At 33.9% G+C, this 26669-nt stretch overlaps 1 protein-coding gene across 2 annotated transcripts; it reads right to left on the reverse strand.

Annotated features, from left to right (window-relative positions):
- Window positions 1-1269: 1269 nt before the first annotated feature.
- On the reverse strand, window positions 1270-25204 carry LOC136842655 (uncharacterized). 2 transcript variants are annotated; one of them, XM_067110280.1, is made up of 6 exons: window positions 25067-25204; window positions 12353-12612; window positions 8867-9002; window positions 8002-8186; window positions 6749-6913; window positions 1270-4168 (listed from the first exon to the last, which is right to left on the reverse strand). In XM_067110280.1, the coding sequence occupies exons 2-6, from the start codon at window positions 12443-12445 to the stop codon at window positions 3995-3997; spliced, it is 753 nt and encodes a 250-aa protein (XP_066966381.1). In that variant the 5' UTR covers window positions 12446-12612; window positions 25067-25204; the 3' UTR covers window positions 1270-3994. The 2 variants fall into 2 exon arrangements, with proteins under 2 accessions (XP_066966381.1, XP_066966380.1); XM_067110279.1 differs by lacking the exon at window positions 25067-25204 and having other exon boundaries at window positions 3854-4168; window positions 6716-6913; window positions 12353-12589.
- Window positions 25205-26669: the final 1465 nt, after the last annotated feature.

The raw sequence follows: 26669 nt of genomic DNA on the forward strand, positions 1-26669 counted from the left end.
ACACCGGGTTACGTTCACTGTAGGGAAAAAACCCTTCGTCTTAAGTTTTCTCGTTTATTTTCATCTCATGAGAAATTGAAATATATAATGAATATAGCGACGACAATAAAACTATTACGGTGCTATTTTAGCTTGTTTTAAGATTTATTTTCAATTTTCGTATTAGTCTGCATTCATCAGAGCCATTAATTTATGATTACACTGTACACTGAAAATTATTTAATTCTTGCCCTTGCCTTAAAGCCTGATTTCGCAGGTTCCTTTCGAAACAAATGCGTTCCTTACTATTCTAGCCTGTACTGGCATAAAGCCAGCTCATTCAAATAACTTATGTGCTACCTCATTTAAATCAAAAGAATCGAACCAAATTATGAACTTCCTCTGCCGCCCGTGTCTTTTTACAGGATATAATAAACACGTTTTAGATAGCCAAGCAATTTGTACAAAAATTATCTATTTATTCTTGTTTATTAACGTCTGATACAACATTTAGTAGTTTTATTGGTGGTGGAGTTGCCGTTTTGTTTCACACTGCCCTTCTCCTTAAGAACAAATAGTGAAAAGAGGAAAGAAGAGCATCATGTTTTGATGACAGGACGGGCTTGGGAATAGGTAGCAAATTTGCGTAACCTTCTTGTTTGGGCTGTGATGCAGGTCAAGGTCTTTGGACGTTGATGCAGGTAGCGAGAGGGCAATAAAAAAAGAATATCGTAAGCACGGAAAAACTGGAGAGATCGCTAGACGACAGGTAAGTTAAAACATTTCATTAGTGAATAGCAAATATTTATGATGCACGTCTAAAGTCTGTAGTACTTCTATTCATAAAAAAAGCGCCAGTTGCAAAGAAAATGAAGTGTTGTGGGATGTTCTTATTACATCTGAGATGGCTGTAGAGAGAAGTGATATCCAAAGGCTTGGAAAACAGACCGAATTCTCAATGACTGAGACAAGGGGGCAGTAAAATAGACGATACGGAAATATTAAAACGTAGGCCAGTAAGATTTATGTTAAAGTATTTTAAATCTGTCGGCAAAACACATGCTGCTATTTGCTTAAGACGATGCAGTAGTAAAACGCGGAATAAAACTCCCGGGCATATTTTGCTCCCATTTATTTTTTTTAATACATTGACATTAGGGACTTTGGTACATTCATTCCCATAACAATTTGAGGGAGCGTAAGGCTGGCAATCTCATTCCAAAATTCAATATTTTGGAACTTACAAAATCTCTAAGAAACGTACAGTGAATGACGAAATAAAATTCTCTATTTCTCTTGGCATGGATTTATTTTATTCTACAAGTCTTAAAATATTTTTAGGTGTTTTACATCTCTTCTACAACACTGTGCATTCATGAGCTATAATATAAAACTAAACATCAACTTGATTAACTGTTTTCTTTGAAAAGACAGAAGTAACCAGAATTATACACGCAAGACTGTTGATGGAGATATTGCAACTAAGGTCTAGAGAATATATTAATTTTCTTGACTGCAACTACAGGACGGTACTAGCTGTCAGCCTGGTTCTTGCTTCCTTTCCGTACAAAAACCTAATTCATTGTTCTTGCTGGAAAAATTAAACACTGAGTGAAGAAAATCACGGTTACAGTTCCATTGAAACAAATGCATAGGCATTTGCGCTGACAGAGCTAAACAAGATATGCTAGAAATGTTAGAAATACGAAGGCATATTTGTTTTACAAAGGACGACTTTCAAATGAATTGACAAAAAGCACTGCCCACAGTTATTCTAGAATGCTTTCAGATGGTGCAAAAAGATAACTTTATTTGGTGTGCCAAAATTAAATGATGGGCACAGCCGTGTTTGGACTGTAACGACTTAAGATGATTGAAGGTGACTGGCTGTACTGCAAACTTCTGCAATGATTAAAGGAAAGTATAGTTGCACTGCCAAGGTTTTACGTTGACGAAAGATAGTTAAGGTTGTACTATAAGGCTCTGGTGCGACTGAAGGTCACGGGAAGTATAGCAAACCTCTGCAGTGATTAAAGGTAAGTAGTTACACTGCAAAGGTTATGTGATGATAAAAGGTACTTAAGGTATCTATCAGAGATAACTGCGGTTGTATAACAGCGTTTTGTTGCGATTAAAGGTGACTGGTTGTCTTGCAAATTTATGTAGTGATTGCATTAACTATGGTCACACTGAAAAGATTGTTTTGTGATGAATAAAGGTAACTATGCGGCTTCCTTAGTTGTAAAAAGTATACGATTAAGGGTCCACTGCAAAGGTTTACAGCGTTAAAGGTAACTAATAGCACAGCAAACTTTTTTCGCGATTATGGGTAATTATGTTACACTGCACTGGTTTTTTTTAGTGACGTAACTATGTTCGCATTGCAAACCTTTGCGATGAAGCGAAGAAGATAACTATGGTTCCACAGCAAACAAATTAAAGGTAAATATGATACTGAAGAAGTTGTGTAGTGATTGAAGGTGACTGCACTATCAAATCCTATATATAGTGATCAAAGGCAATTGTGGCTGCACAAAAAACTGCAGTGATAAACTACGGATGATGTGCAAAATTCTTAAGTTGTAAAAGGTTTCACTAGAGAGTTAATTTTAGTGATTAAGGGTAACAGTGACTACACAGCAGACTTGTGCAGTTGTTAAGTTAATTATGATCACACTACAAAGTTTTTGCACAGATTGAAGGCAACTTTGATTGCTCACTAAACTTTCATAGTGATTTAAAGATAACTAAAGTTGCCCTTCAAAGTTTTGTAAGGATTGAAGAGAACTATGCTTGAACTAAAATGAACTGCAATTTCTAGAGGTAACTATAGTTGTACTGCAACGTTTGATGGCGTTTAAACGTAACTATGGTTACAGTGCATTTTTTTGTGACTAAATGTAACAATGGGTCACACTGCAAAATTTTGTAGTTAGTTGTACTGACTGAAGATAAAGTAACCATACCTGCACAACGAAATTCTGTATTGATTCCATGTACCTGTGATTGCACTGCAAAATTTTGTATACACTAAAAGTAACTATAGTCGAGCTGAAAAGATTGCAGTGATTAAAGGTAACTTTGTTATACTGCAAGCTTTCTGGTGGTTAAAAGGTAACAATTTTGGTTTTCGAAATTTTTCAGCAAACCAAAGTTAAGTATGCTAGTCTGCAGATTTTGGTAAGAATTAAGGGCATTGATTTGAATGAGAAAATCTGCAATGATTAAGGCTAATTATGTTGAACTGCAAATTTTGGTAATGAACAAAGTTACTATGATGGACTACAAAGGCTGGTAATGACCAAAGATACTTATGATGGACTACAGATTCTTGTAATAATTACAGGTAACTATGGTTGGACTGGAAAAACCGACAATATTACGGGTGACTATGATGAAATACAAAATTTGACAGTAATGAATGGTCGATTCAAGATTTTTCGAATTCTTCTAAAACTGTGATTAAATAGGAGGCATTCTTTCAGCTTTGGTTCCACTGGAGAAAGTTATGTACAAATGACTGCACGATTGTAACTGGTCTTCTGTAACATCATCGTTGTAGCATCCATTCTGTGTTCATTTTTGAAGGTTCTATTATCTATTTTATGATGAGCTGGGAAAGGTCGTTCTGAGCAATTCTGTTTCTCTCGCATGACACGTTTCTCAGAGAAGATCCGAGAGACAAACAATTGTTCGAGGACGATGTGTTTGACCGAGCCAGGTGGAGGAAAGCTGTCAGAAACATCGACTCCACATGGTAGAAGTGGGAAAAGATGCAGAGAAAGAAGAAGAAGAATGCGTTTCTCAGAGTCATGCCAATTTTGAAAAGATACATTTTGAATTTCGTTAATAATATCTCCCACTTCATAAAATTTTTTTCCCCTGGCAACATACTGGATAACGCTTGGAAATTATGCTAAAAGGGTCTTTGTTACAGTTACTTCTTGGCCACATTAGTCTCAAGTCATTTATGCTCCTGGTTAAACATTTGAACTTGTTTCCTAATTTAACGTTATTAAGGAGGGTAAACTTCGATCAAGCAAAAGGACAGCATGCCAGATGGTTTCGCAATTACCACGTACTGGGCTAGGAATAGCATGTTGTTTGAAAAGGTGATCCGTTCTCCAGATGTGGGTGGTCCGCTGTACGTTGCAAATGGACTGCCAATAGCTGCTATGGACTGGGATACCTGTAATTCATCAAGAAGTAGAGTCATATGAGAGCATGCTGGTTCCAGTCCTATGCTGTATTTATATGAATGGTCGGTCAAATATACTACGAGACAGTATGAAGTTAAAGCTGTTTGATGGTTACACTCAGTTATATTATTCCATTATCGATATCGAGAATGGAAATTAAAAATTGAATAATATTCTTGTTAGTGTTAATGAACTAAAAGTAAATAAAAAAAGCTGAATTATCGATATCGAGAATGGAAATTAAAAATTGAAAAATATTCTTATTAGTGTTAATGAACTAAAAGTAAATAAAAAAGTTGAATTATCGATATCGAGAATGGAAATTAAAAATTTAATAATATTCTTATTAGTGTTAATGAACTAAAAGTTAATAAAAAAAGCTGAATTATCGATATCGAGAATGGAAATTGAAAACTGAATGATATTCTTACTGGTGTTAATGAACTAAAAGTAAATAAAAAAAGCTGAATTATCGATATCGAGAATGGAAATTAAAATTGAATAATATTCTTATTAGTGTTAATGAACTAAAAGTTAATAAAAAAGCTGAATTATCGATATCGAGAATGGAAATTGAAAACTGAATGATATTCTTACTGGTGTTAATGAACTAAAAGTAAATAAAAAAAAGCTGAATTATCGATATCGAGAATGGAAATTAAAAATTTAATAATATTCTTATTAGTGTTAATGAACTAAAAGTTAATAAAAAAGCTGAATTATCGATATCGAGAATGGAAATTGAAAACTGAATGATATTCTTACTGGTGTTAATGAACTAAAAGTAAATAAAAAAGCTGAATTATCGATATCGAGAATGGAAATTAAAAATTTAATAATATTCTTATTAGTGTTAATGAACTAAAAGTTAATAAAAAAGCTGAATTATCGATATCAGAATGGAAATTGAAAACTGAATGATATTCTTACTGGTGTTAATGAACTAAAAGTAAATAAAAAAAAGCTGAATTATCGATATCGAGAATGGAAATTAAAAATTTAATAATATTCTTATTAGTGTTAATGAACTAAAAGTTAATAAAAAAAGCTGAATTATCGATATCGAGAATGGAAATTAAAAATTTAATAATATTCTTATTAGTGTTAATGAACTAAAAGTTAATAAAAAAAGCTGAATTATCGATATCGAGAATGGAAATTGAAAACTGAATGATATTCTTACTGGTGTTAATGAACTAAAAGTAAATAAAAAAAAGCTGAATTATCGATATCGAGAATGGAAATTAAAAATTTAATAATATTCTTATTAGTGTTAATGAACTAAAAGTTAATAAAAAAGCTGAATTATCGATATCGAGAATGGAAATTGAAAACTGAATGATATTCTTACTGGTGTTAATGAACTAAAAGTAAATAAAAAAAAGCTGAATTATCGATATCGAGAATGGAAATTAAAAATTGAATAATATTCTTATTAGTGTTAATGAACTAAAAATAAATAAAAAAAACTAAATTATCGATATCGAGAATGGAAATTAAAACTTGAATGATATTCTTACTACTGTAGTGTGCATGAACTAAAAGTAAATAACAAAAAAGCTGAATTGTCGCCATCGAGAATGGAAATTGAAAACTGAATGATATTCTTATTGGTGTTAATGAACTAAAAGTAAATAAAAAAAAGCTGAATTATCCATGTTGGCGGTGGGGGGGAGGGGAAATAAGTAGCCCTAATCCATTCCAATGATTGTTAACAGTGATCAGGTCCAGATAACTGCTACGTCTGTGATCTATGTATGATATTGGACTGCAATATGTCTCTCAGTGTCCCCAGAATAATGTCACTCTTAGAGATATTGCTTTAGTCAAAAATATTTTGATGACTGTTTTATTAAGATACTTTGGCTAACTGTCATTAAGAGCTGGTTCCCGCAGCTGTATTTTAATTTACCTAAGGTACAACTTAGGAGGGTGCAAAATACACCAAGTAGAACTGGAAAATTAATAAAGGGTATCGAATCTGATTACAGGAATACGCCCTGCATTGCTCGAGTTGCAATGGTTGCCTATCAAAACTAGAATAACGTTTAAATTGAAACATGTTTTGCCTCATTAATTAAGCTGTCAGTATTGATATCCATAGTGTTTAAGTGAATTGCTGTGAGCAATACAGCCAATGTATGCTGTCAATATAAGAATACCTACAAATGGTTGTAAATTATCTGAGCTAAGATGCACTTTAAATGTTGATTTTTGAATACAAAAATATGCAGCCCTTAGATTGAAAAAGGGGCTTCCACTTGATACAGGAGAACTGAAGATATGTTTATCGAGAAGAAACTGAAACATATTTTTTTAGTGTTATGATACTGTGGAATTGATAATTCCTCGAATATGTACTGTATGCATACATGTGTCTTTGACAAATAAATATGTGGGTCCCAAATGGAGCATTTTTGGGGAATGGTATCAGATAAAGCAGCCTACATTAAATATTTTAACAACTAGATACACTGCTTGCTTGTCTCAGAAACGAGTACCCTCTTTTCATAAGTACTATGTCTCTCGATACCTACTGATATCCCAATTTCAGTAATCTCAGAACTTACGCTAACTGTAATATCAGAGAAATGTTCCGAATAAACATCTGAAGCTGTAATAACTATAGTCTTGATCGAGCGCAATGTCCCTAGATCCAGCGTTACGGATGGCGTTGACTCCTTCGTTACTGCAAAGCAGAATGTGCCATTGGACTCACAGATGGCGCCAGTAGTCTGCAAAATGATAGTTTGATTGTAGATTTAATTCTGCATCTACAAACATCGACCAGAATACATTTGTTGAAAAAATTGTCCCAGGGAAAACTTTTGATATTTTCTTTTTATATCCGATATACACATGACTGATTAAGAATAACAACGGTGAGTACTAAAAACAATCCCTTAAACACCGTTAAAATGGACATTACCAGACATGCAGTGCCTGAAAATATATGAACATGATTTAAAAAGCCGAAGTATTTGTACCTAAAGCAAGCAGTATCATGTTTCATGAGCTAGACAGTCTGCCTTCTAGCCATGAATTACCCACCGGCCTACAGTAGAAGCAAAACGAGGAAGAGAAATTCGAATTGTTAAATACTGTAATTATGTTTGACTTGCCATTCCCTTTAGCAGGTTTCACATATTTTATTATAATCACAATACTCAGTTTCAAGATTGAGGTTTTTAATTGTTTAAGCATGTCTATATTTAAGCTTTGTTGACTTATCTACTTTTTATTGGTACATTACATACTGCAATAATTTACGATTTTTTTCAAATATGGCTCTTGCATTCCTTGGAAGCTTGCCTAGCAGTGTCTTTGCTTGTTATATATAATAAAGGTTATTCATGAGACAAAGTCTGCAATGAGTAAATACACTTTTGTGCCTAACCTAAACCTACTTATTTAGGAAATGACATTTTAAATAAAGAGCAGGGAGTGAGCGATGTATTTCCTTCGAATAACTAACTACCTAAAAACAAAATTCAGCTTACGTAGTACTTACACAAGCTTTCATGTTGGTTATTATACACTAAAAAATCCCAAGCCACAACCTACTAGTTTACCTATAATTCAGATAAAGATTTCAAAATGCAACAAATGTCTTTGAATATGATCAGTATTTTCAGTGCGGTCAAACTCCTTTATAAACAAGCCTCAGTAGTCCCAGATTACTGTAGATGAAAACAAGTGCTGTGGTGTTGTGATATCAGTTTACAGAAACCAGTACCATTTAACGTTAACTGTATAGTTAATATGTAGTCCACACAAAGCTCAATTACTCTATGTGCATGACGTCTCTGATACTTTTACTCACTATTGAGCTCTCCGACAGTCCTGACTGAAGGGTCCCATCATAAGTTACCGTTGCATTTCTTGCCCAGTTATTAACTGGCGGTGAAGGTCTGTTACTTCGGCCATAGCACTGGCCCATCCCTGCAGGTGATTCCTCTGGTAGTCCCCCAGGGCTAAGTTTCATTTTTAGCAAGTAACACGTGCCCTCTGTATGGAAAAGTAATATAGGTCAATGAAAATAGTCCGGCATTTTTTTTTCTGTGATTCTCAATACTTGTGAGGTACTCCAAAATTAGATTTGTAAAATGGGAGATCAGCTCACAAAGACCCATATGTCGGATTTCTTAAACAACAATGAAGCGGGAGAATTTTTTTGCAAAATATTAGCTTACACAAACAAACTTAGGCTGCCTGAAGGACAAACTGTAACTTTATAGTACAGTGTAGTATTCTGAAGCATAAATACTGGTATGAAATCAAATGAAAATATTTAGGCATTTTTTATAATTTTAAAAAGACCTAAAGCTATTGGTTGGACTTATGGTTTGAGTTTATAACCATCTTGATTAGCCAGTCAAGAAGTTGGTCTTAGAAAATGAATGGATAATGATTTTAAGGTCCTTGCAAGGGAAAATAAAAGTATGATAGGTGATGGACTACAATGAATAACACATTCTGTGAATAAAATCTAAACAGCTGCAAGTGATTTAAGCATATGGCCAAGGAAATATTAGATTTCCATATATTATATTCAACTTGGAATATCAGGAAATGAGTTTGGTGGCACCTGTTGAATATTCCATTTTACTTGTTTTAGAATGGAAATGGTTAAAAACAAAGCAACTATAAATTAGTGGATGCAAAACATTAATTCAGTTTTTGCTCACCTTTAATGCAACAGGCGTTGCACGTAGAGTTTTTATTGCACAAACTAAGACAGAAGACCCTGGATGAAGCCATTTGTATAGCAGGAACTGGGTAAGTGGACATTGTACAAGACAATCCTTGAGGCAATATTCTGGTCTGGAATTTACATATATGTGTTCGTTAAGTGTGTTTATTACACCAACCAAGAAACCTCCTTTCCTATGACTTTTTTTTTCAGTACATATCGTGGTAGAACTAATTCACCTTGATTGCCCAAATAAATAGGTTGGGTTAATCCAGAAATTTTCATAAATGAAAAAAAATGGCTCCCTGAAATCATCTTGAAAGTCTAACTTTCGAGGCATCTGCCTAATGGATATTAGTATAATACATAATACATATGCTAGTATATATATATATATATACATACATATATATATATATATATATATATATATATATATATATATATATATATATATATATATATATATATATATATATATATATATATATATATATATATATATATATATATATACAATATATATGGAGATATGTATATATACATTTTATTTAGAAACATTAACAGTTAGCAAACGATTTTGTTAAAAATTCAAAATGGTGTTATAGGGACAATAATCATCGACTCCGACTTAATCAGTGGGTTAACGTACATTGGATTTAGAAACATTAGCATACGACAAAAGATTCCTTTAGGTAAAAACCGACAGCCAGTAATCATCGACTGTCATTCCATCAGTGTGGGGGGTGGGGCGCGTCTAGGTTGGACCAAGATATTTTGGGAGGAGGGGGTAACAAAGAAAACTACACAAAACTAATGTACCAATTCTGTAATTCCTAAAATATACTGTTCTTGAATGTATATATCCATGTGCATGTGAATAAAGGCAAATAATAGTATTAGTAAACCTGTATTTAAAAAGTTAAAAGTTAAGTATACCTTAGTTTAACCAGACCACTGAGCTGATTAACAGCTCTCCTACAGAGGGCTGGCCCGAAGGATTAGATTTATTTTACGTGGCTAAGAACCAATTGGTTACCTAGCAACGGGACCTACAGCTTATTGTGGAATCCGAACCACATTATAGCGAAAAATGAATTTTTCGAGAAATGAATTTCTGTCACCAGAAATAAATTCCTCTTATTCTTCATTGGCCGGTCGGAGATTCGAACGCGCGGCCAGCAGAGTGCTAGCTGAGAACGGAACCCACCCTCCCAATGAGGAACTTACCTGTATTTGAAATGACATTATAGAGCTCAATAATTTTCAATTAATTTTCAACTCTAACTATATGCAAATGTATCAAATACTGCTATGTAAAATTCCTCACAACCTAAAATTCAACACTAGCCTAATTTCTATGATCAAGTTTTAATGTTCCAACTATAGCATAATATGCATATCATCAATAACACAAAAGACTGACGAACCTCCAAAATCTCTTCAAAATTTCAAGCTATCCCCATTCCCTCTTCTTCATCTCCTCTCCATGGAAATTGACTCCAAACAGCAGTAGCAAATTCCATTGCACTTATTCAAAACTGTAACTATAGTTTTAATTGACTTCATACATAAGTTGGACCAAACTATCATGAACAAACATGTAATTTGTGTTGAAAACCTATAACTATATCCATTCTTTTCTCAGCTCTATATAAGTTGTAAAGGTAACAAGAACCAAAGCAATGTCATTAGATATATAATCCATCTGTAAATAAACTAAAAATATTTTTGTGTTAATATGATGGCAGACATCGTCACGGTTAGCGTCTGGTAATGACGGTAATTTTTTACAACATCAGTGTAGTACTGCGGCGTTTTTTAAACGTTGTGGTTAATTAAAAGTCTATTTCGACCGTCGTAGGCCATAATCGCTGGGGCGAGAATATCTGCTTTTGACCATCAAAGGGTTAAAGTTTAGCTACAAAGGGAATTTCAACGACGCCACTGCCGACACCTTTTATAACACAGTCATTTATCAGTTTCTGTTATGAGCACTTGAAATCCTATCAGACACGACATTAATTTGTCTAATGTCTCACACTGTTATTCAAGATGAAAAGTTAAGGGGTTCTGGAATAGTAGAAACCTTCTGGGAATTCAATGAAAGATTTATGGATACAGAAATTTACTGGAACACCAACCACTATGGCTCCATTAGAGGACGAAACTTCGCTAATTCAATTGATACCTCGATTAACGATCCGTGTTTTAAGAAAATAGTCCCTTTATAGCATGGAGTAGGTTGATGGAGAGTCCTCCTCTAATTGCGTTTCAAGGACCAATCGACAAGATAAATTGCTCTATGAGGGAATTGAGTAATTTATAGACAAAGGAAGATTAACTTAAAAGCATTAGACCATTGATAAATCTGAGTGATTTTCATTCCTGCATCATTCGATTTGCCTTGATTTGAGCAAAGTGTGGTTATTTATATTCGTATAGGCATTTATGCCTTTCCACAAGGGGCAAAATTGGGTCGTTTTTGTTTGATCAAAATTTTTACAGCCTCAAACTTCGAGGTTAATGTCTTTGTTACAGGAAGAACCACAACTGTCTCTATAAAAGAGCGGAGATTTTACAAACTACAGGGGATTTTAAGAGTTTACACTACTTAATAACCGTAGATATTTTGTACAGCATTTGTTTTAGACTGAGCTGGTTATATGTTTAGTACGGGCTCTTGTTCTTAGTGCAGTCAGTAAAACTTGTGTCTGCATTAAATTGTCAATAGTCTCTTGGGTAAATAATATTCTTTAGTAGTGAATGCAAATAATTCTAATGCTTATGGCTACAAGATTGTTATAGACCAGTTAATTTTTATATGTAAATTATTCTCAACAGAACTTTTGAGATTTAAAACTGAAATTTCCAGCGACCATATTTCATAAAAATATTCCATTTACATAATAAATTATTCAAGAGCCATTGTTTGAAGGAATTCCTTTGAATAATATAAAAAGCTGTTAAATGAACGATGAATAAATAATTAAAGTTACCAACTTTCTATACATATTAATAATTAAGAAAAATATGAGGCTGTATCACTTTCTTTTGAATTGATGAAAAAGGGTCGCAGGAGGGAACCTCTTAGTTTTGCATAGGAAAGAGACAGCAATATTTCCACATAAACTGAAATTTGAGTAACTGGTCTCATAAAAATAAAACTTCAATGCTGTTAATTCAGTGGACATAGAATAATTGGCATATGTGTGTGATTGGTAGCCTGCCTGAAGAAAACTTACCTGCATCGTATTAAATGCTGGCTGTGTGATTTAGTGACATCACAACAAAGTTGCAGAAAATAACAATATTTATTTGAATTCCTTATAAAGAAATTAAAGTCATGGCGACATTCGTGGACAAAGTTACTTAAACTCATATTAATGATATTGTGATAAAGTGCCTGAAGTTAGCAGAGAATTTAAATTAAATATCCTGTTGACGACATTATACCAAATCCAGTAATTATATGCATTACCTTCTCATATGTCCCAGAAGTGATGGTCGCACCCCCTAGATGAACCAAGCCGAGAAAGAACTTGAATAATATGGGACTGTGGGAGTTAACCATGGCTATAAGGGCTTTAATTTCTCGTCGGACTGTAGAAATTCCTCCCAAGGTCTTTGGACTAAACTTGAGTGCCTGGGGCTCTGAAGGCAAATTCTTGACCGGTTGATTAGTAGGACTTTGCCTCTGTTAGCTGCGCAGAGTCTGGAAGTCCAAACCACGCCTGAGTCCTTCCACATGTATGATATAAAAAATTGCGCATTAGAACATGCAGTTATTTGAGTTTCGAATATTTCAGAACTATTTAAATTTCCAGGTAACTATTTAAATCAACCATCTAGGTAAAGGCTATCTTAATTTAAACAAACCACCACTGAGTAGGACTTATTTTTTGCTTAGTCTAATCCAGATGGGTCCTGGGCCAACCCATAAGCTGGTCAGTGGTTGGTAAATAATTCTGTTTTTGAAATTATAGTGATACCGGAAAACAGGGCTGTATATATATATATATATATATATATATATATATATATATATATTTTAAATTAATTTAAACAAACCACAACTGATTAGGACTTATTTTTTGTTTATATATATTAGTCTAATCCAGATGGGTCCTGGGCCAACATATATACATATATATATATATATATGTATATATATATATATATATATAAGCTGAATATATAAATGTTCTCATATATGACTTTTATGGTTGATTTCCATGTAAATAACTGTGTATTTTTAGTTTGATGAAAGTTCTTGTCCTTTGCTGGTTATTGTATCCAATGACCTCACTTGCTGGCCGTGTGGGTAAAGGCGTCCACTGTAGTCCTGAGTTCTTGTCCATTCCGGTAACATTTATGAAAATATATTAAGTGAATTGAAAACAGGTTATATATATATAATATATATAATATTATATATATAATATATATATATATATATATATATATATATATATATATATATATATATATATATATATATATATGTACAGTATGTATATATATATGAATATATATATATATATACACATACACACACAGTGTATGGGAGAGGCTTTTGGGAAAGTCCCCAGTGATTCGAGGGAGAATTAGTTTCTTATAAAAAACAATAGCTGAGTGACTTGACTTGAATTAAAACATTACAAGACATTCAATGTTCTTTATACATATATGTTATGCACAAAATTTCCATTTCCAAAAAATAGTTAGAACTGAATACACGCAAACGCTTAGATTTTTATCGAATATTTTTACTACGGTTTCGTGACACGACTCTTTCAGCATTGGAAACACTAATTTATGTGATAGGGAAAGGAAAGGAATCAGTCTTATGGCAAATGAGAAAAAAAATAATGGCTTTATAATAAAGAAGATAAAATTCAAGTTTGTTAAGAGTTTTAATAGTAAACTGTTAGTCTGAGCTGAGAAGGCGTGGACTCTTTCCTTCGAACTGGGTTTAATGTGAAATACAGTGGAACTAATTTGGCATATAATGTAAAATTTCAGATCTGACTTGAAAAACATGTAAAGAGTTACCGGCCTCTCAGTGGGCGTTTTATAGCAGCTGATTAGAAGGAAGTCAATTTCAAAGGGAAAATTTTCATATAGCATGATAATGGTGGAAAAAAGGTAAACAACTTGACTTAAGAAAAAGAGTAACTGGACAGTTCTACCGATTTTGCTGCTAGAAATTTCTCTCTCAAAGGTTTATTTTAGGATTTTTTGTGAACGTCTTGTTATTCGTCTTGTTACTTGCTGTAAATGTTGTCCTTCGAAAGCGACTGAATACTTTACTACTTTACTCAATTCTGTCTTCAATGCGTAAAAAAAAATTATGTTAACATTTAATTTTAGGATAGTTGTATAAGAGTATGTATTTAAAGTTTTTCTTTGATTCGAATGTAAGCGCGAAATATTACTTAGTGCTTATTAAATCATTCACTTCTTGAAATCTACTGTTAACAGTGGTATAAATAATAAAACTTATTTTTGAGCACTTACTGGCCATTCTATGCTTGCATGTTATAAAGTAAAAATAATAAACATAAGTACTCAAAGTGAAGAAGTAGATAATTCTGAGCATTACCGCATTATTCAAAGTGAAGAAGTAGATAATTCTGAGCATTGCCGCATTATTTAGCTATTTTGTCATTAATAGTTTCAGGGAATCATCTTGATTGCTTCTCGGAGACACACTTTCCCCTTCAACGACAAGTACCTACATTTATGCAGTAAATAAGAAGTACTTCAATTATGCTTAATGTATCGCAGAAGTGTCCTGATGTGATAAATCATAATTATGGGGGATTCGCTTTAGTGTCAAGAGAACTTTCAATCAATTTGGAATATGAATAGGGCCTTGAATGGACACTTTGTTACTGGTGTTGTCGTCAATCAGTCTACACCATCGAAAATTGAATTGATTGAATTGAATATAGAGTTTAGGCCAAAGGCCAAGCACTGGGACCTATGAGGTCATTCAGCGCTGAAACGGAAATTGACAATAAAAGGTTTGAAAGGTGTAACAGGAGGAAAACATCGCAGTTGCACTATGAATCAATTGTTAGGAGAGGGTGGAAAGTAAGATGGAAGAAAGAGAATATGAAAGGAGAGTACAATAAAAGGAACCAAAGGGGTTGCAGCTAGGGGCCAAAGTCACGCTGCAAAGAACCTTAAGTAATGCCTACACTGCACCGCATGAGGTGCACTGACGGCACTATCCCCCTACTGGGATTGAAAATTGATCTCATTGTTCTGCCTAAGCATAAAACACTGATAGAAACCCTCTATGAGTATCAGGTGAAACTCTTATATGAGGAGTACTTGCGTTTTAAAGCAATTGTTGCCAATTCTGCCCAGACTCTGACCCTCACGACGTTGGATCCCATTCTATATGCAGTAAAGATAAATATGCTAAAAAGATAAATAATGCAAGGATGTAAACAGCATTCCAAGGGGTACAAACTGATGAACATCTTAAAATGACAGATCAAACGCTCGGTGCAGTGGAGATAGAACGTTATACCTGAGAAACGCAGCTTCCATAAGAAGGTATTCGAAAATTTTATTGTTAAAAATGTTTGTACATAATTATGTAATCACACCAGTAGGATACTTAATCAATCTATAATTTCCTAAACTATTTAAAAATAAAAGCTTTAAAAGTTTGATTACTGAGACAAATGATTAATAAAGTTCATACTTGATATGGTCACGTCCATTGTAACTGAGCTCATTGGCTACTTATTAAAGAGGTTACTGAACTCCTATAATAGTATATTGTAAAATGAATATAATGATGATATTATGAAAAGACTGGTGAATATGGGTTAACTGAGCCGGGAAGTATCAGATAATTCAATAACATGCAACGACAGCTAACAATATGCGGAATTTAATAGACATTCAAAATAAAAAGATAAAGACATCTGTTAATTAGAAACGTTATTCTATTAGACTCTAGGATGAAATGGGCAAATAAGTTGAGCCCACCTAATGGACTGAATTGGGACCAATAGGAGGTCCTCTGAAAATTGGCCATGAAGATAAAACGGAAACCTTGTGATGCAAAAATCTGAGTATTAAAACATGCTGTGGTTCAAAGTTATTTTAGTTTTCGATTTATATTTCGGACTATTTAAATCAACCATCCAGGTAACGGCAATGACAATAACAATGTTCTCCCCCCCACTTTTATTTTTTCAAAATTTCACCCCATTTTTACTGGAAATATAGTTCATTAAGACTTACGGCTAGCTACAAGTCTAATAAAGTCTAATGAAGTGCTAGTATTTAGGGTCCCCAGAAACCACAGAGTTCCTGCTCGCCCGCCAAGTTCTCCTGCTTATGACAAGAGAAATCTTTGCGTTTGTCGCTGGAGGAGTATATACTTTATAGTGAAAAGACCACAGTGATTAAGTTCTGCTGACAGTATGACTAAGTATCTGAATATAGGTAACTTCAATTTTAGTTTCCACGTTTGATAGAGGAGGTCATTTCACGATTTTCACTTGGTCTACCAGACTAGACCTTGAAACTTTAACAATTATGAAATTGTTTTCTTCGATCACTCTTTCTTCTGTATAAAAATTTTTTAACAAAACAGTGTGAAAAGTAATATGTCAGAGCTTTGTACAAAATATGTAGGCTGAAGCTTTGAAATTACTTGATACTGGGCATAAAATACAATCTATGCACTATATTTGGAGTGTTAAGAAATTCTGAAGATGGTTGCGTAAACAGTACACATAAGCTTAACCATGGATTACTGACTGAACCGCAGAAAGGCAAACATCTAAAGTCAATAGAAATATAAGCATAATCAAGCAATAAATTAGTGGAAGAAAAACACCCTTTTACGGTAGAAGCTTACCTTCAACCATGTGGGGCTGTTAACTAAGATTACTAAAGCCTTAGTAATTTTGGTGGCTATGGTTTAGCTCACCTGACAAGCCGACCTCCCACCTGACGCTAGTCTGGTCGACTCAAGAGAATGACGGAATGATTTCGCGAGGGACTTCCAAACTAAGAAGCGTTGCCATGGATCAAACGATCATAAACATGAAATGTCAATATGTTTTCTTGTTACAGTGTATATTTTTGCATTCCACTTAATCGTATCTTTCCTTTATATTTAGAAGCGCGTCTCAAGAGCGTAAAAAGGACGAGTAAAAATATGCAAAATTATCTTAAAGTTCAAATGTGTCATTTATTGCAATATTCCCCCAATACAAAAATTTAAATTTTTGTAGGTCATGATCGAGATCTATTAATATTTCTCGTATCATCTTCATTGTTATTTTTCATAGGTATTACAGTTATCAATAGGTAATGAAGTCATTTAATGATTCCCGTATTTTAAACGAGAAATGTTTAAGAGATACTTAGTTTTCCACAAATTGTTAAGCCTCACTGTAGGCGACCGAATGTTATAATAACCCTACAGCTTTGTTTGAAGTTGAGGTTTGTTATAATTGACGGTACATTTCAAGCCACAGAGTATCTTATTCACAAAAAATTTATTTATCATTATTACCCTTATCACAAAAATGAGTGCGAATCAAAAACTTCTCAGTAATAAATATTTCTACAATAACAGGCAGATAAACAGAAAACATCGTCAAGTCTATTACAGCAATGTTTATGTATAAAAAGTGGGCATGACCAAACCAAACCAAACCGTTATTGGATTGTCACGCACCACTCACTACCTAACAAACCAATTTCCCCTTACGCTTTATTAAACGTCAGTCAAAACAATTAAGGAAAATTAGGAACAGTTCACTGAAAAGACACATACTACTAGGAGTACTAAACCCACAGATAAGGGGTATTATCAGTCACACAGGCCCTTCTTATCATAAACTTTTGAAAATTAAAACAGTCCCATAACTTTGAAAATGTCCTTACACATAACGTACAAAATAACATAACTAAGTTGTGACTCTTACTGTTATTATTACCACATTATTAGCATTATTATTATGGCTTCTCTCTTCATTAATGCTATTTATTGCTCAATACAGCTACTGCATTATTAAAATGAACAATTAAGAAAATACACTTGAAATTTAAGTTCCCAAGATGTTTATGTTTCCCTGTACTATTGAAAATTTGTATAAGTTTATTGAGATGGGAAAAAAATTACATGACAAATAACATTCTCAAATATAAGGGACCTCCCTTATTCATGAGGCTAATACATTTACAGGAGTCTTATGAATTACAAAACATTGTTTAATTGAGGCCTATCTAAAAACACGATGGACACCAGATGAGAAAGAAAAAACCCATTGTAGTAGAAGAACAGTCAATTTACTGAAATTTTATATAGCAGAGAGTATTCATAAATTCAATGTAGCCTATGTTGAATTTGCCCTTATACATATCCTAAAATATTAATGACATTAGGTGCGCAGTACTTATGAAATGTAAAAAAAGGAGCATTATGATATATAAACATCTTAATGATTATTTTAGGAACACGAGCACCACAACTTAGATTTGAACCTCCCGCTGAGAGTGCGTCAACCTTGTGTCAACCATAGAGCATCAACCACTGGAGTGGCGATCTCCCTGCCGAACGTGTGACCTCGGGCCGCCATATTGGAAGGTCTCGGTCCAGCTCCTAGTAATATACTTTATGACTGTTATTATTTTTATTATTATTACTTTTATCTTTTTTAATATTATTATTATTATTATTATTATTATTATTATTACACCGAGAAAAATTACCTTACAAAAACAGGTTGGCCTAAGCACTCCAAACATTGTGGTCAAGGACTAAGCATCTGCTCTTGGATCTAAGCAGTGTTTGCATAAATGGTTCCTATAATTACAAGACTTTCTTTGCATACAGTCGCTAAACACTAACTAAACAGTAATGTACGATCACTAAACACTAACATTCTCAATAAACTTATCACTAAACAAACACTTACTAACATTCACAATAAACATACACAGTTATTATACACTCACAACAAAGTGTCACACTTACTATACACTCACACTCACTAAACATACACAGTTATTATACACTCACACTCACTAAAGTGTCACACTTACTATACACTCACACTCAATAACACTAAACACTCCCTGAATACTCAACATTCACTAGGCACTCACTATACACTAAAGGCTCGATAAACACTCATAAATCACTAAACACTCACTGTACCCCAAACACTCAGTAAACGTTCACTAAACACTCACTTAATCCTAAACATTCATTAACCACTAAACACTCACTATACACTAAACACTTAAATACTCACTATACACTAAACACTCACTAAACATTCATTAAGCACTCCTTATACACTAAACACTAACTGAACCCTAAACACTCATTAAACACTAAATCCTCACTAAACCCTAAATGCTCATTAAATCCCTAAACACTCATTAAACACTAAACAGTCAAGGAATATTGAATAATCACTCATGAAACACCCAATAAACACTAACTGAACCCTAAACACTCATTAAACACTAAATACTCACAAAACCCTAAATGCTCATTAAATCTCTAAACACTCATTAAACACTAAACAGTCAATGATTATTTAATAATCATTCATTAAACGCTCACTAAACACTTACACACTAAACATTCACTAAACACTCATTTTCACAAGACATCACTAAACAGTCACGAAACACTCACTGAATACTTACTAAACTTTCACTAAACACTAACATTCACAAAACATTCACTAAACCTTAACATTCAATAAACATTCACTGAATAATTACACACTAAAAATTCACTAAACATTCACTAAACCCTAAACACTCACTAAACACACACTAAACATTCACTAAACACTAACTTTCACAAAACATTCACTAACCCCTGAACAGTCACTAAACATTCACTGAATACTTACACAGTAAACATTCACTTAATACTTACACAATAAACATTCACTAAACACTAACGTGCACTAAACCTTCACTAAACCCTAAACACTCACTAAACACTTACACACTAAATATTCACTAAACCCTAAACACTTACTAAACATTCACTGAATACCTACATAATAAACATTCAGTAAACACTAACATTCGCAAAACATTCACTAACACTCACTAAACATTCACTGAATACTTAAACACTAAATATTCTCTATATACTTACACACTAAACATTCACAAAACATTCACTAAACCCTAAAGACTCACTAAACGTTCACTGAATACTTACACAATAAACATTCACTAACATTCACGAATGATTCACTAAACCCTAAACACTCACTAAACGTTCACTGAATACTTACACACCAAACATTCACTAACATTCAGAAAACATTCACTAAACCCTAAACTAAACATTCACTAAACACTTGCTCATAAACATTCACTAAACACTTACTCACTAACCCCTAAACATTCGCTAAACGTGTACTCATTAAACATTAATAAAAAACTTGCAATCGCACAAAGCCCCTGTTCAATATACGGGTTACCAAACCTTTAACCTGCATATTGAACAGGGGCTTAGGGCGATTATGAATTTTTTTTTATCAATGTTTAATGTTTAGCGAATGTTTGGGGTTTAATGAGTAAGTGTTTAGTGAATGTTTATGAGCAAGTGTTTAGTGAATGTTTAGTTTAGGGTTTAGTGAATGTTTAGTGAGTGTTTAGGGTTTAGTGAATCATTCGTGAATGTTAGTGAATGTTTATTATGTAAGTATTATGTTTATTGCGTAAGATGGCCCCCCGGGTGGAAGACCAGCGAACTACATATTACTGGTATAGAGATCGCAACTCCTGATATATTCCCTCTATGTTCCAAGTGGATCTTGTACAGATCATTTTTGTCATCCCTCGGGTGACAGTGGGGAATCTGGGAATTCCGAAGATTTCTGGGAATTCCGGAGGCTTCTGGGGCTTCTGAAGGCTTCAAGACAATCTCCAGGCTCTGAAGCCTTTGAATTTCTTGCACAATTCTAAAGAAAACTTTTATCGAGAAGAAATCGGAGATGAAAGGCTTCGAAGATTTATCTGGGGAAACCCCACGTTTTTGGAGATGAATAAGCTCATTTTCTTGGAGATGAATTCCGGAGGCTTCTGGGGCTTCCGAAGGCTTCAAGATGATCTCCAGGGTCTGAAGCCTTTGGAAACGCCCATTGGATTCTCCAGGAATGCTTCACTAGCTGAAGACTGTATATTTTTATATACATTTATATATATAAATGTATATATATATATATATATATATATATATATATATATATATATATATATATATATATTCATATTTATATATTGTTTCAAGGGTTAATGTGATTTTTCATTAGCAACATTCTTCAGGGTGCGACGTCCCTGCCTACACGACTTAGGGTAGAAGAGACTCATTAACCTTTGGAAGCAACACTTCTAGGAGAGGAGGGGACCCTTTAGCCATGTTAGGCAACCTTTCTAAGAGAAGATTACGCTGAATGCAAACCTTGTTATCCAACCTTGGACTGTGCCCTAGCCATTATGCCATTGTCTTAGGCCCTGTCCACACTAGCGGGCACTGCCCGACGGGCAGACATTGTTCCCATAACAGTTCCACTATACTGACCGACCGAGTATGGAACCAGAACGATGCGATCGTCTGGTAATACTGCTTCAGAAGCGAGAGAAAATATAACCAGTTGGAAGTGCCCGACGGGCATGCCCGCTAGTGTGGACAGGGCCTTAGGTTTGAGGTCCCTTGGTTGAAGGTACAAACAGGCATTTTTCCTCTTTTTTGCTCACTTTCCCATTTTTTCGAAAGTGTCTAGGACAGGCTGATATGAAAGCAAATGTTCCTTGGTGGATTAATAAGAAAGCACCTTCTTCTTTACCAGATTTTTCTGGGTGTCTTAGTAATGAATTTCTTAATCCATCCTGATTACCTTCCTCCAGGTGTTGTGGCAAACTTGACTGGTTTCTTATTTGCCTTACAAAGAAAGTATATCTTAGTTTAACCAGACCACTGAGCTGGTTAACAGCTGTCCTAGGGCTTGCCTTACAAGTTTGTACCGGCTCCACTTCGTTGACCAATTTCTTCTAGCTCTTAAATATATGCATACGCATATATATATTTATATATACATATATATTATGAATATGTATACGCATATATATATTTATATATACATATATATACGTGAATATGTATAATATATATATATATATACATATATATACGTGAATATATATATATATATATATATATATATATATATATATATATATATATATATATATATATATATATATATATATAGATAGATATATACATATACAGTATATATATTGGTATAGCTCGTATTGTGCCTAAACTAATGTTAAAGCCTAGTACTAATGAGAGATGATGTTCAGGCGTCCTGTGTAGTTCATTGGGTACCCATGAAACAATTCTCTCACGAGGCACAATAATTTCCCTCCTTCAGGAGACTACTCTGTCGCTTCCTTTCTGGTGAAGCCCCAAACATTCCCTTTCTCTTCTTCCTCCATTTATCGGGTACATTGCCCCGAAAGCCTTTGACGCTCTTCGTTTAGTCTTTTCCCTCGATGTCAAGAACGTCTCTCTCTCTATATATATAATTTATGTATGTGTATATATGTGTGTATGTATATATATATTTATAAATATACGCAACATACAAACACACCCATATATATATATACACATACAGTATATATATATATATATTATATATACATATAATTTTCAAGCCATAGAGCATAAATCACTGAGTGGCGATCTCCCTGCCGAGCGTGTGACCTCGGGTGGCCATATTGAAAGGTCTCGGTCCAGCTCATAGTACTATACTTTATTATTATTATTATTTATTATTATTATTATTATTATTATTATTATTATTATGAAATGACAAATGTAGGCGAGCTGTTAGCACACACCTCCGATGAAGAGAAGTCCGCAATAAGGAAAATAGAAAAAGTCTTCTACAAAATAAATGCAGCTGAAGCAGCAATAATACTCAATAAAACCTGTTTAAAAGAGGATCTGCTGCCAAATTATTATTATTATTATTTATATCTTTTTTACTATTATAATTACTATTATTATTATTATCATTTTTACTACTGTTATTATTATTGTTGCTGTTATTATTATTATTATTGCTTGACCCAATTTCACAGAGAAAAATTACCTTACAAAAACAGGTTGGCGTAAGCACTCTAACCATTGTGGCCAATGGTTAAGCATCTGCTCTTGGATCTAAACAATGTTTGCATAAATAGTTCCTATAATTACAGGACTTTCTTTGCATACAGTCACTAAACACTAAGTAAACTGTAATGTACAATCACTAAACACTAACATTTACAATACACTTACACTCACTAAACACTCACACTTACTATATACTCACACCCAATAATACTAAACACTCACTGAAAACTCAACCCTCACTAGGCACTCACTATACACTAAACACCTTAAATCACTAAACACTCACTAAATACTCACTGTACCCCAAACACTCAGTAAACATTCACAAATCACTCAATCCTAAACACCCATTAAACACTAAACACTCACTAAGCATTCACTAAGCACTCACTATACACGAAACATTCACTAAGTACTCACTATATACTAAACACTCACTAAATATTCACTAAGCACTCACTATACACAAAACACTCACTAAACCCTAAATGCTCATTAAACACTAAATACTCACTAAAACCTAAATGCTCCTTAAATCCCTAAATATTCATTAAACACTAAACAGTCAATGAACATTCACCAATCACTCAAACACTAACTAAACACTTACACACTAAACATTCACTACAGACTAATTTTCACAAGAAATTTACTAAACACTCACTGAACATTCACTGAATGCTTAATGAACATTCACTGAATGCTTACTAAACATTCACCAAACACTAACATTCACTAAGCCTTAAACACTCACTAAACATTCACTGAATATTTACGCACTAAACATTCACTGGATACTTATACACTAAACGTTTACTAAACACTAGCATTCACTAAAAATTTACTAAACCATAAGTGCTCACTAAACACACACTAAACATCCACTATACCCTAAACACAACTTAAACATTCACTGAATGCTTACACATTAAGCATTTACTAAACACTAACATTCACAAAACATTCACTAAGCCCTAAACATTCACTAAACCCTAAACACTCACTAAACATTCACTGAATACTTACATAGTAAACAATCACTGAATACTTCCATACTAAACATTCACTATAGTGACTATACACTAACATGCACTAAACCTTCACTAAACCCTAAACACTCACTAAACACTTACACACTAAACATTCACTAAACCCTAAACATTCACTATAAATTCATTAAATACTTACACAATAAATATTCACTAACAATAAAAAAAAACATTCACTAAACCCTAAAGTAAACATTCACTTAACCCTAAACTAAACATTTTCTAAACACTTACTCAATAAACCCTAAACATTCGCTAAACACTTATTCATTAAACATTAATTATAAAAAAAATTTCACAATTGCACTAAGCCCCTGTTCAATTTGCGGGTCACCAGACCTTTAAAGATGGCCATGAGGCTTTGGAGCGCCGACCTGGTGGAAGACCACTGAACTACATAGTACTGTTATAGAGATTGCAACTCCAGATATACACCCTTTATGGTGTCAACCCTGTAGCTGTTCCTCCCACAACTCCACCTCCTCAACTTTCCCGGCAAGCTTCAATTTCTACGATAGTTTTTTTTTTTTAGGCGTTATATAACATTTAGCAATGTACAATCAAGACATTTTGGTTATTTCTAAACCAGCAATGGCATGATTGCGCTAAAAATCTAGCTAGAAATTAAGCATTAAAGTTCATGCATTTGAAACATATTTCTAGTCTACGGCTTCGCTAAGTGTTTTTCGTAACTGTTAAATATATGTAAAAATTCGGTATGTAAGTTCATAAAAACTTACGTTTACTACAACTAGTATTTACATAATATTACATAACTTAGCTCTTAACTCGCTCTATGACCGTATAATCACAATTCTGAAACAGTGTGAAAACAAAACTGAGATTCGGACAACAGAATATTCATCAAATCAGCGGCAAGCAGCTAAGTGCAAGTTTGCCAGGTTTAAAAAAAAAATGGACTATAATCATTACGCACCAAGCACTTTCCTCTCTAGTGTAACAGCATGACCTAATGGCAGGACTAATTTCTTCGTCGAGCTAGAAGAATTTCCACAGCACTAATTCACCATACCAGCACATCAACTCCAAGCTGCAAACTCGAAGAAAAAATCCCTTCACGTCTCTTTCAAAAGTCGATGGTACCTTTAGCACTGCTTTATATCGACTGACTTGAGAGGGACCTAAATGCTCCAAGGGGAAACAACATAGTCATGTCGGTAAACAACTTCCAGTCTCCAGTAATGACGCAGAAACTTGTTAACGACGTGTGGCAGCAAAACCAACTGCATTTCTACTTAACTCCTGAGATATTTGTTTATACAGACGGGGTTTTTGATTCATGACTGAAAAACATCACTACTATGGATTTCAATATATAAGTATTAGGGTTAGGGATTAGTGCTCTCTAAGATCATCCCGGTTTACTATTCATTAAGCCTTTGCTGACCTCGGTATCATATTGTTCTCTCAGTAGCTGGTCAACAATTACTGTGTTGTGTAGCAGCTTCAGCCTTATTCCAAAAAGGAGTACATATGATCTAAAGATGAATATATGATCGGAAGATGAATACCTCCTGGCAAGTTGACCACAAAACCGTCACCGTTGAATGACCGTGGATGGGAGTCAAGTTAGCGTCCATATGACTTGTGAAAAAAAAAAATAATAAATTTAAAAAATGAAAGAGAAACAAAATGAAGTAATATCAAATAGCAAGGTACTGAGTCTTACCACAGATAACGGCAGTGTTCTAAATGGAAGCGGATCACGATGAGACCCAGAAAAGTTGACCGAGCGTGTAAAGAATCTTTGGCTTCAACCAAGGTCATTTAAATTCAGTCCGAGTATATTTGAAGGATCTTGCCTTCAACGATGCATTTTGAGTTAAGCTCTCGCAAAGCTAATCCGTGAAATGACTTGGCCATAACTCTTTTTGCAAAAATACATTGTTAAAGAAACAAATAAGAGCCATAAATATTTCCCGGCAGTCTTACGAGACGACAGCCGTTTACGAATACGCATGCGCAAACGCACATACACTTCATTTGCTCTAAATTCTTATGATAACCGCAGTCAGTGACGACGGCTAATTTTTGTTATGAATAACAGTAGAAGGAAGGTCGCCACTGGCTGCGGTTATCGTAAGAATTTAGAATACAGAAGCAAATAGTAAATAAAAAAAGCAACTTAGGCAAATGATGTGTACGTGCGTTTGCGCATGCGTATTTGTAAACAACTTTCATCTCATAAGACTGTTGTGAAATATTTATGGTTTCTATTTATTTCTCAAACAAAATATTTTTGCAGAAAGAGGTATGAACAAAATTCAGTACAAAAGTTTAATATGAAAATTCGTGAAATCTTTGTACAGTATATTGAAGAGCTATCTTATTTCCATATTCATCCTTAGCGTAAGGTATGCGTGACAGATACCCATTTTTCAAGTACTCTAAATCAATGGATATAATAAAGTATTCCCTTTTTTTTCATTTCGCGCTAAATAAGAGACGTGCAGGTTTCGTCATTTAAACTTGCTGGTAGGAATGGAAGCCTTTAACTTTCATGTAAAGGCCTCCATTCT

The sequence above is a fragment of the Macrobrachium rosenbergii genome, chromosome 10 (genome assembly GCF_040412425.1).
Source record: "Macrobrachium rosenbergii isolate ZJJX-2024 chromosome 10, ASM4041242v1, whole genome shotgun sequence".
Lineage (NCBI taxonomy): Eukaryota > Metazoa > Arthropoda > Malacostraca > Decapoda > Palaemonidae > Macrobrachium > Macrobrachium rosenbergii.

Excerpts from the sequence above, each read along its gene's own strand:
- LOC136842655 (XM_067110279.1), bottom strand. The coding sequence starts at position 12,445 with ATGGTTAACTCCCACAGTCCCATATTATTCAAGTTCTTTCTCGGCTTG. Across the intron at positions 6,914-8,001 it reads GACTGTCGGAGAGCTCAATA|ACTACTGGCGCCATCTGTGA; the intron begins GTGAGTAAAAGT and ends ATCATTTTGCAG. Across the intron at positions 4,169-6,715 it reads TTACTGAAATTGGGATATCA|GTATCCCAGTCCATAGCAGC; the intron begins GTAGGTATCGAG and ends GATGAATTACAG.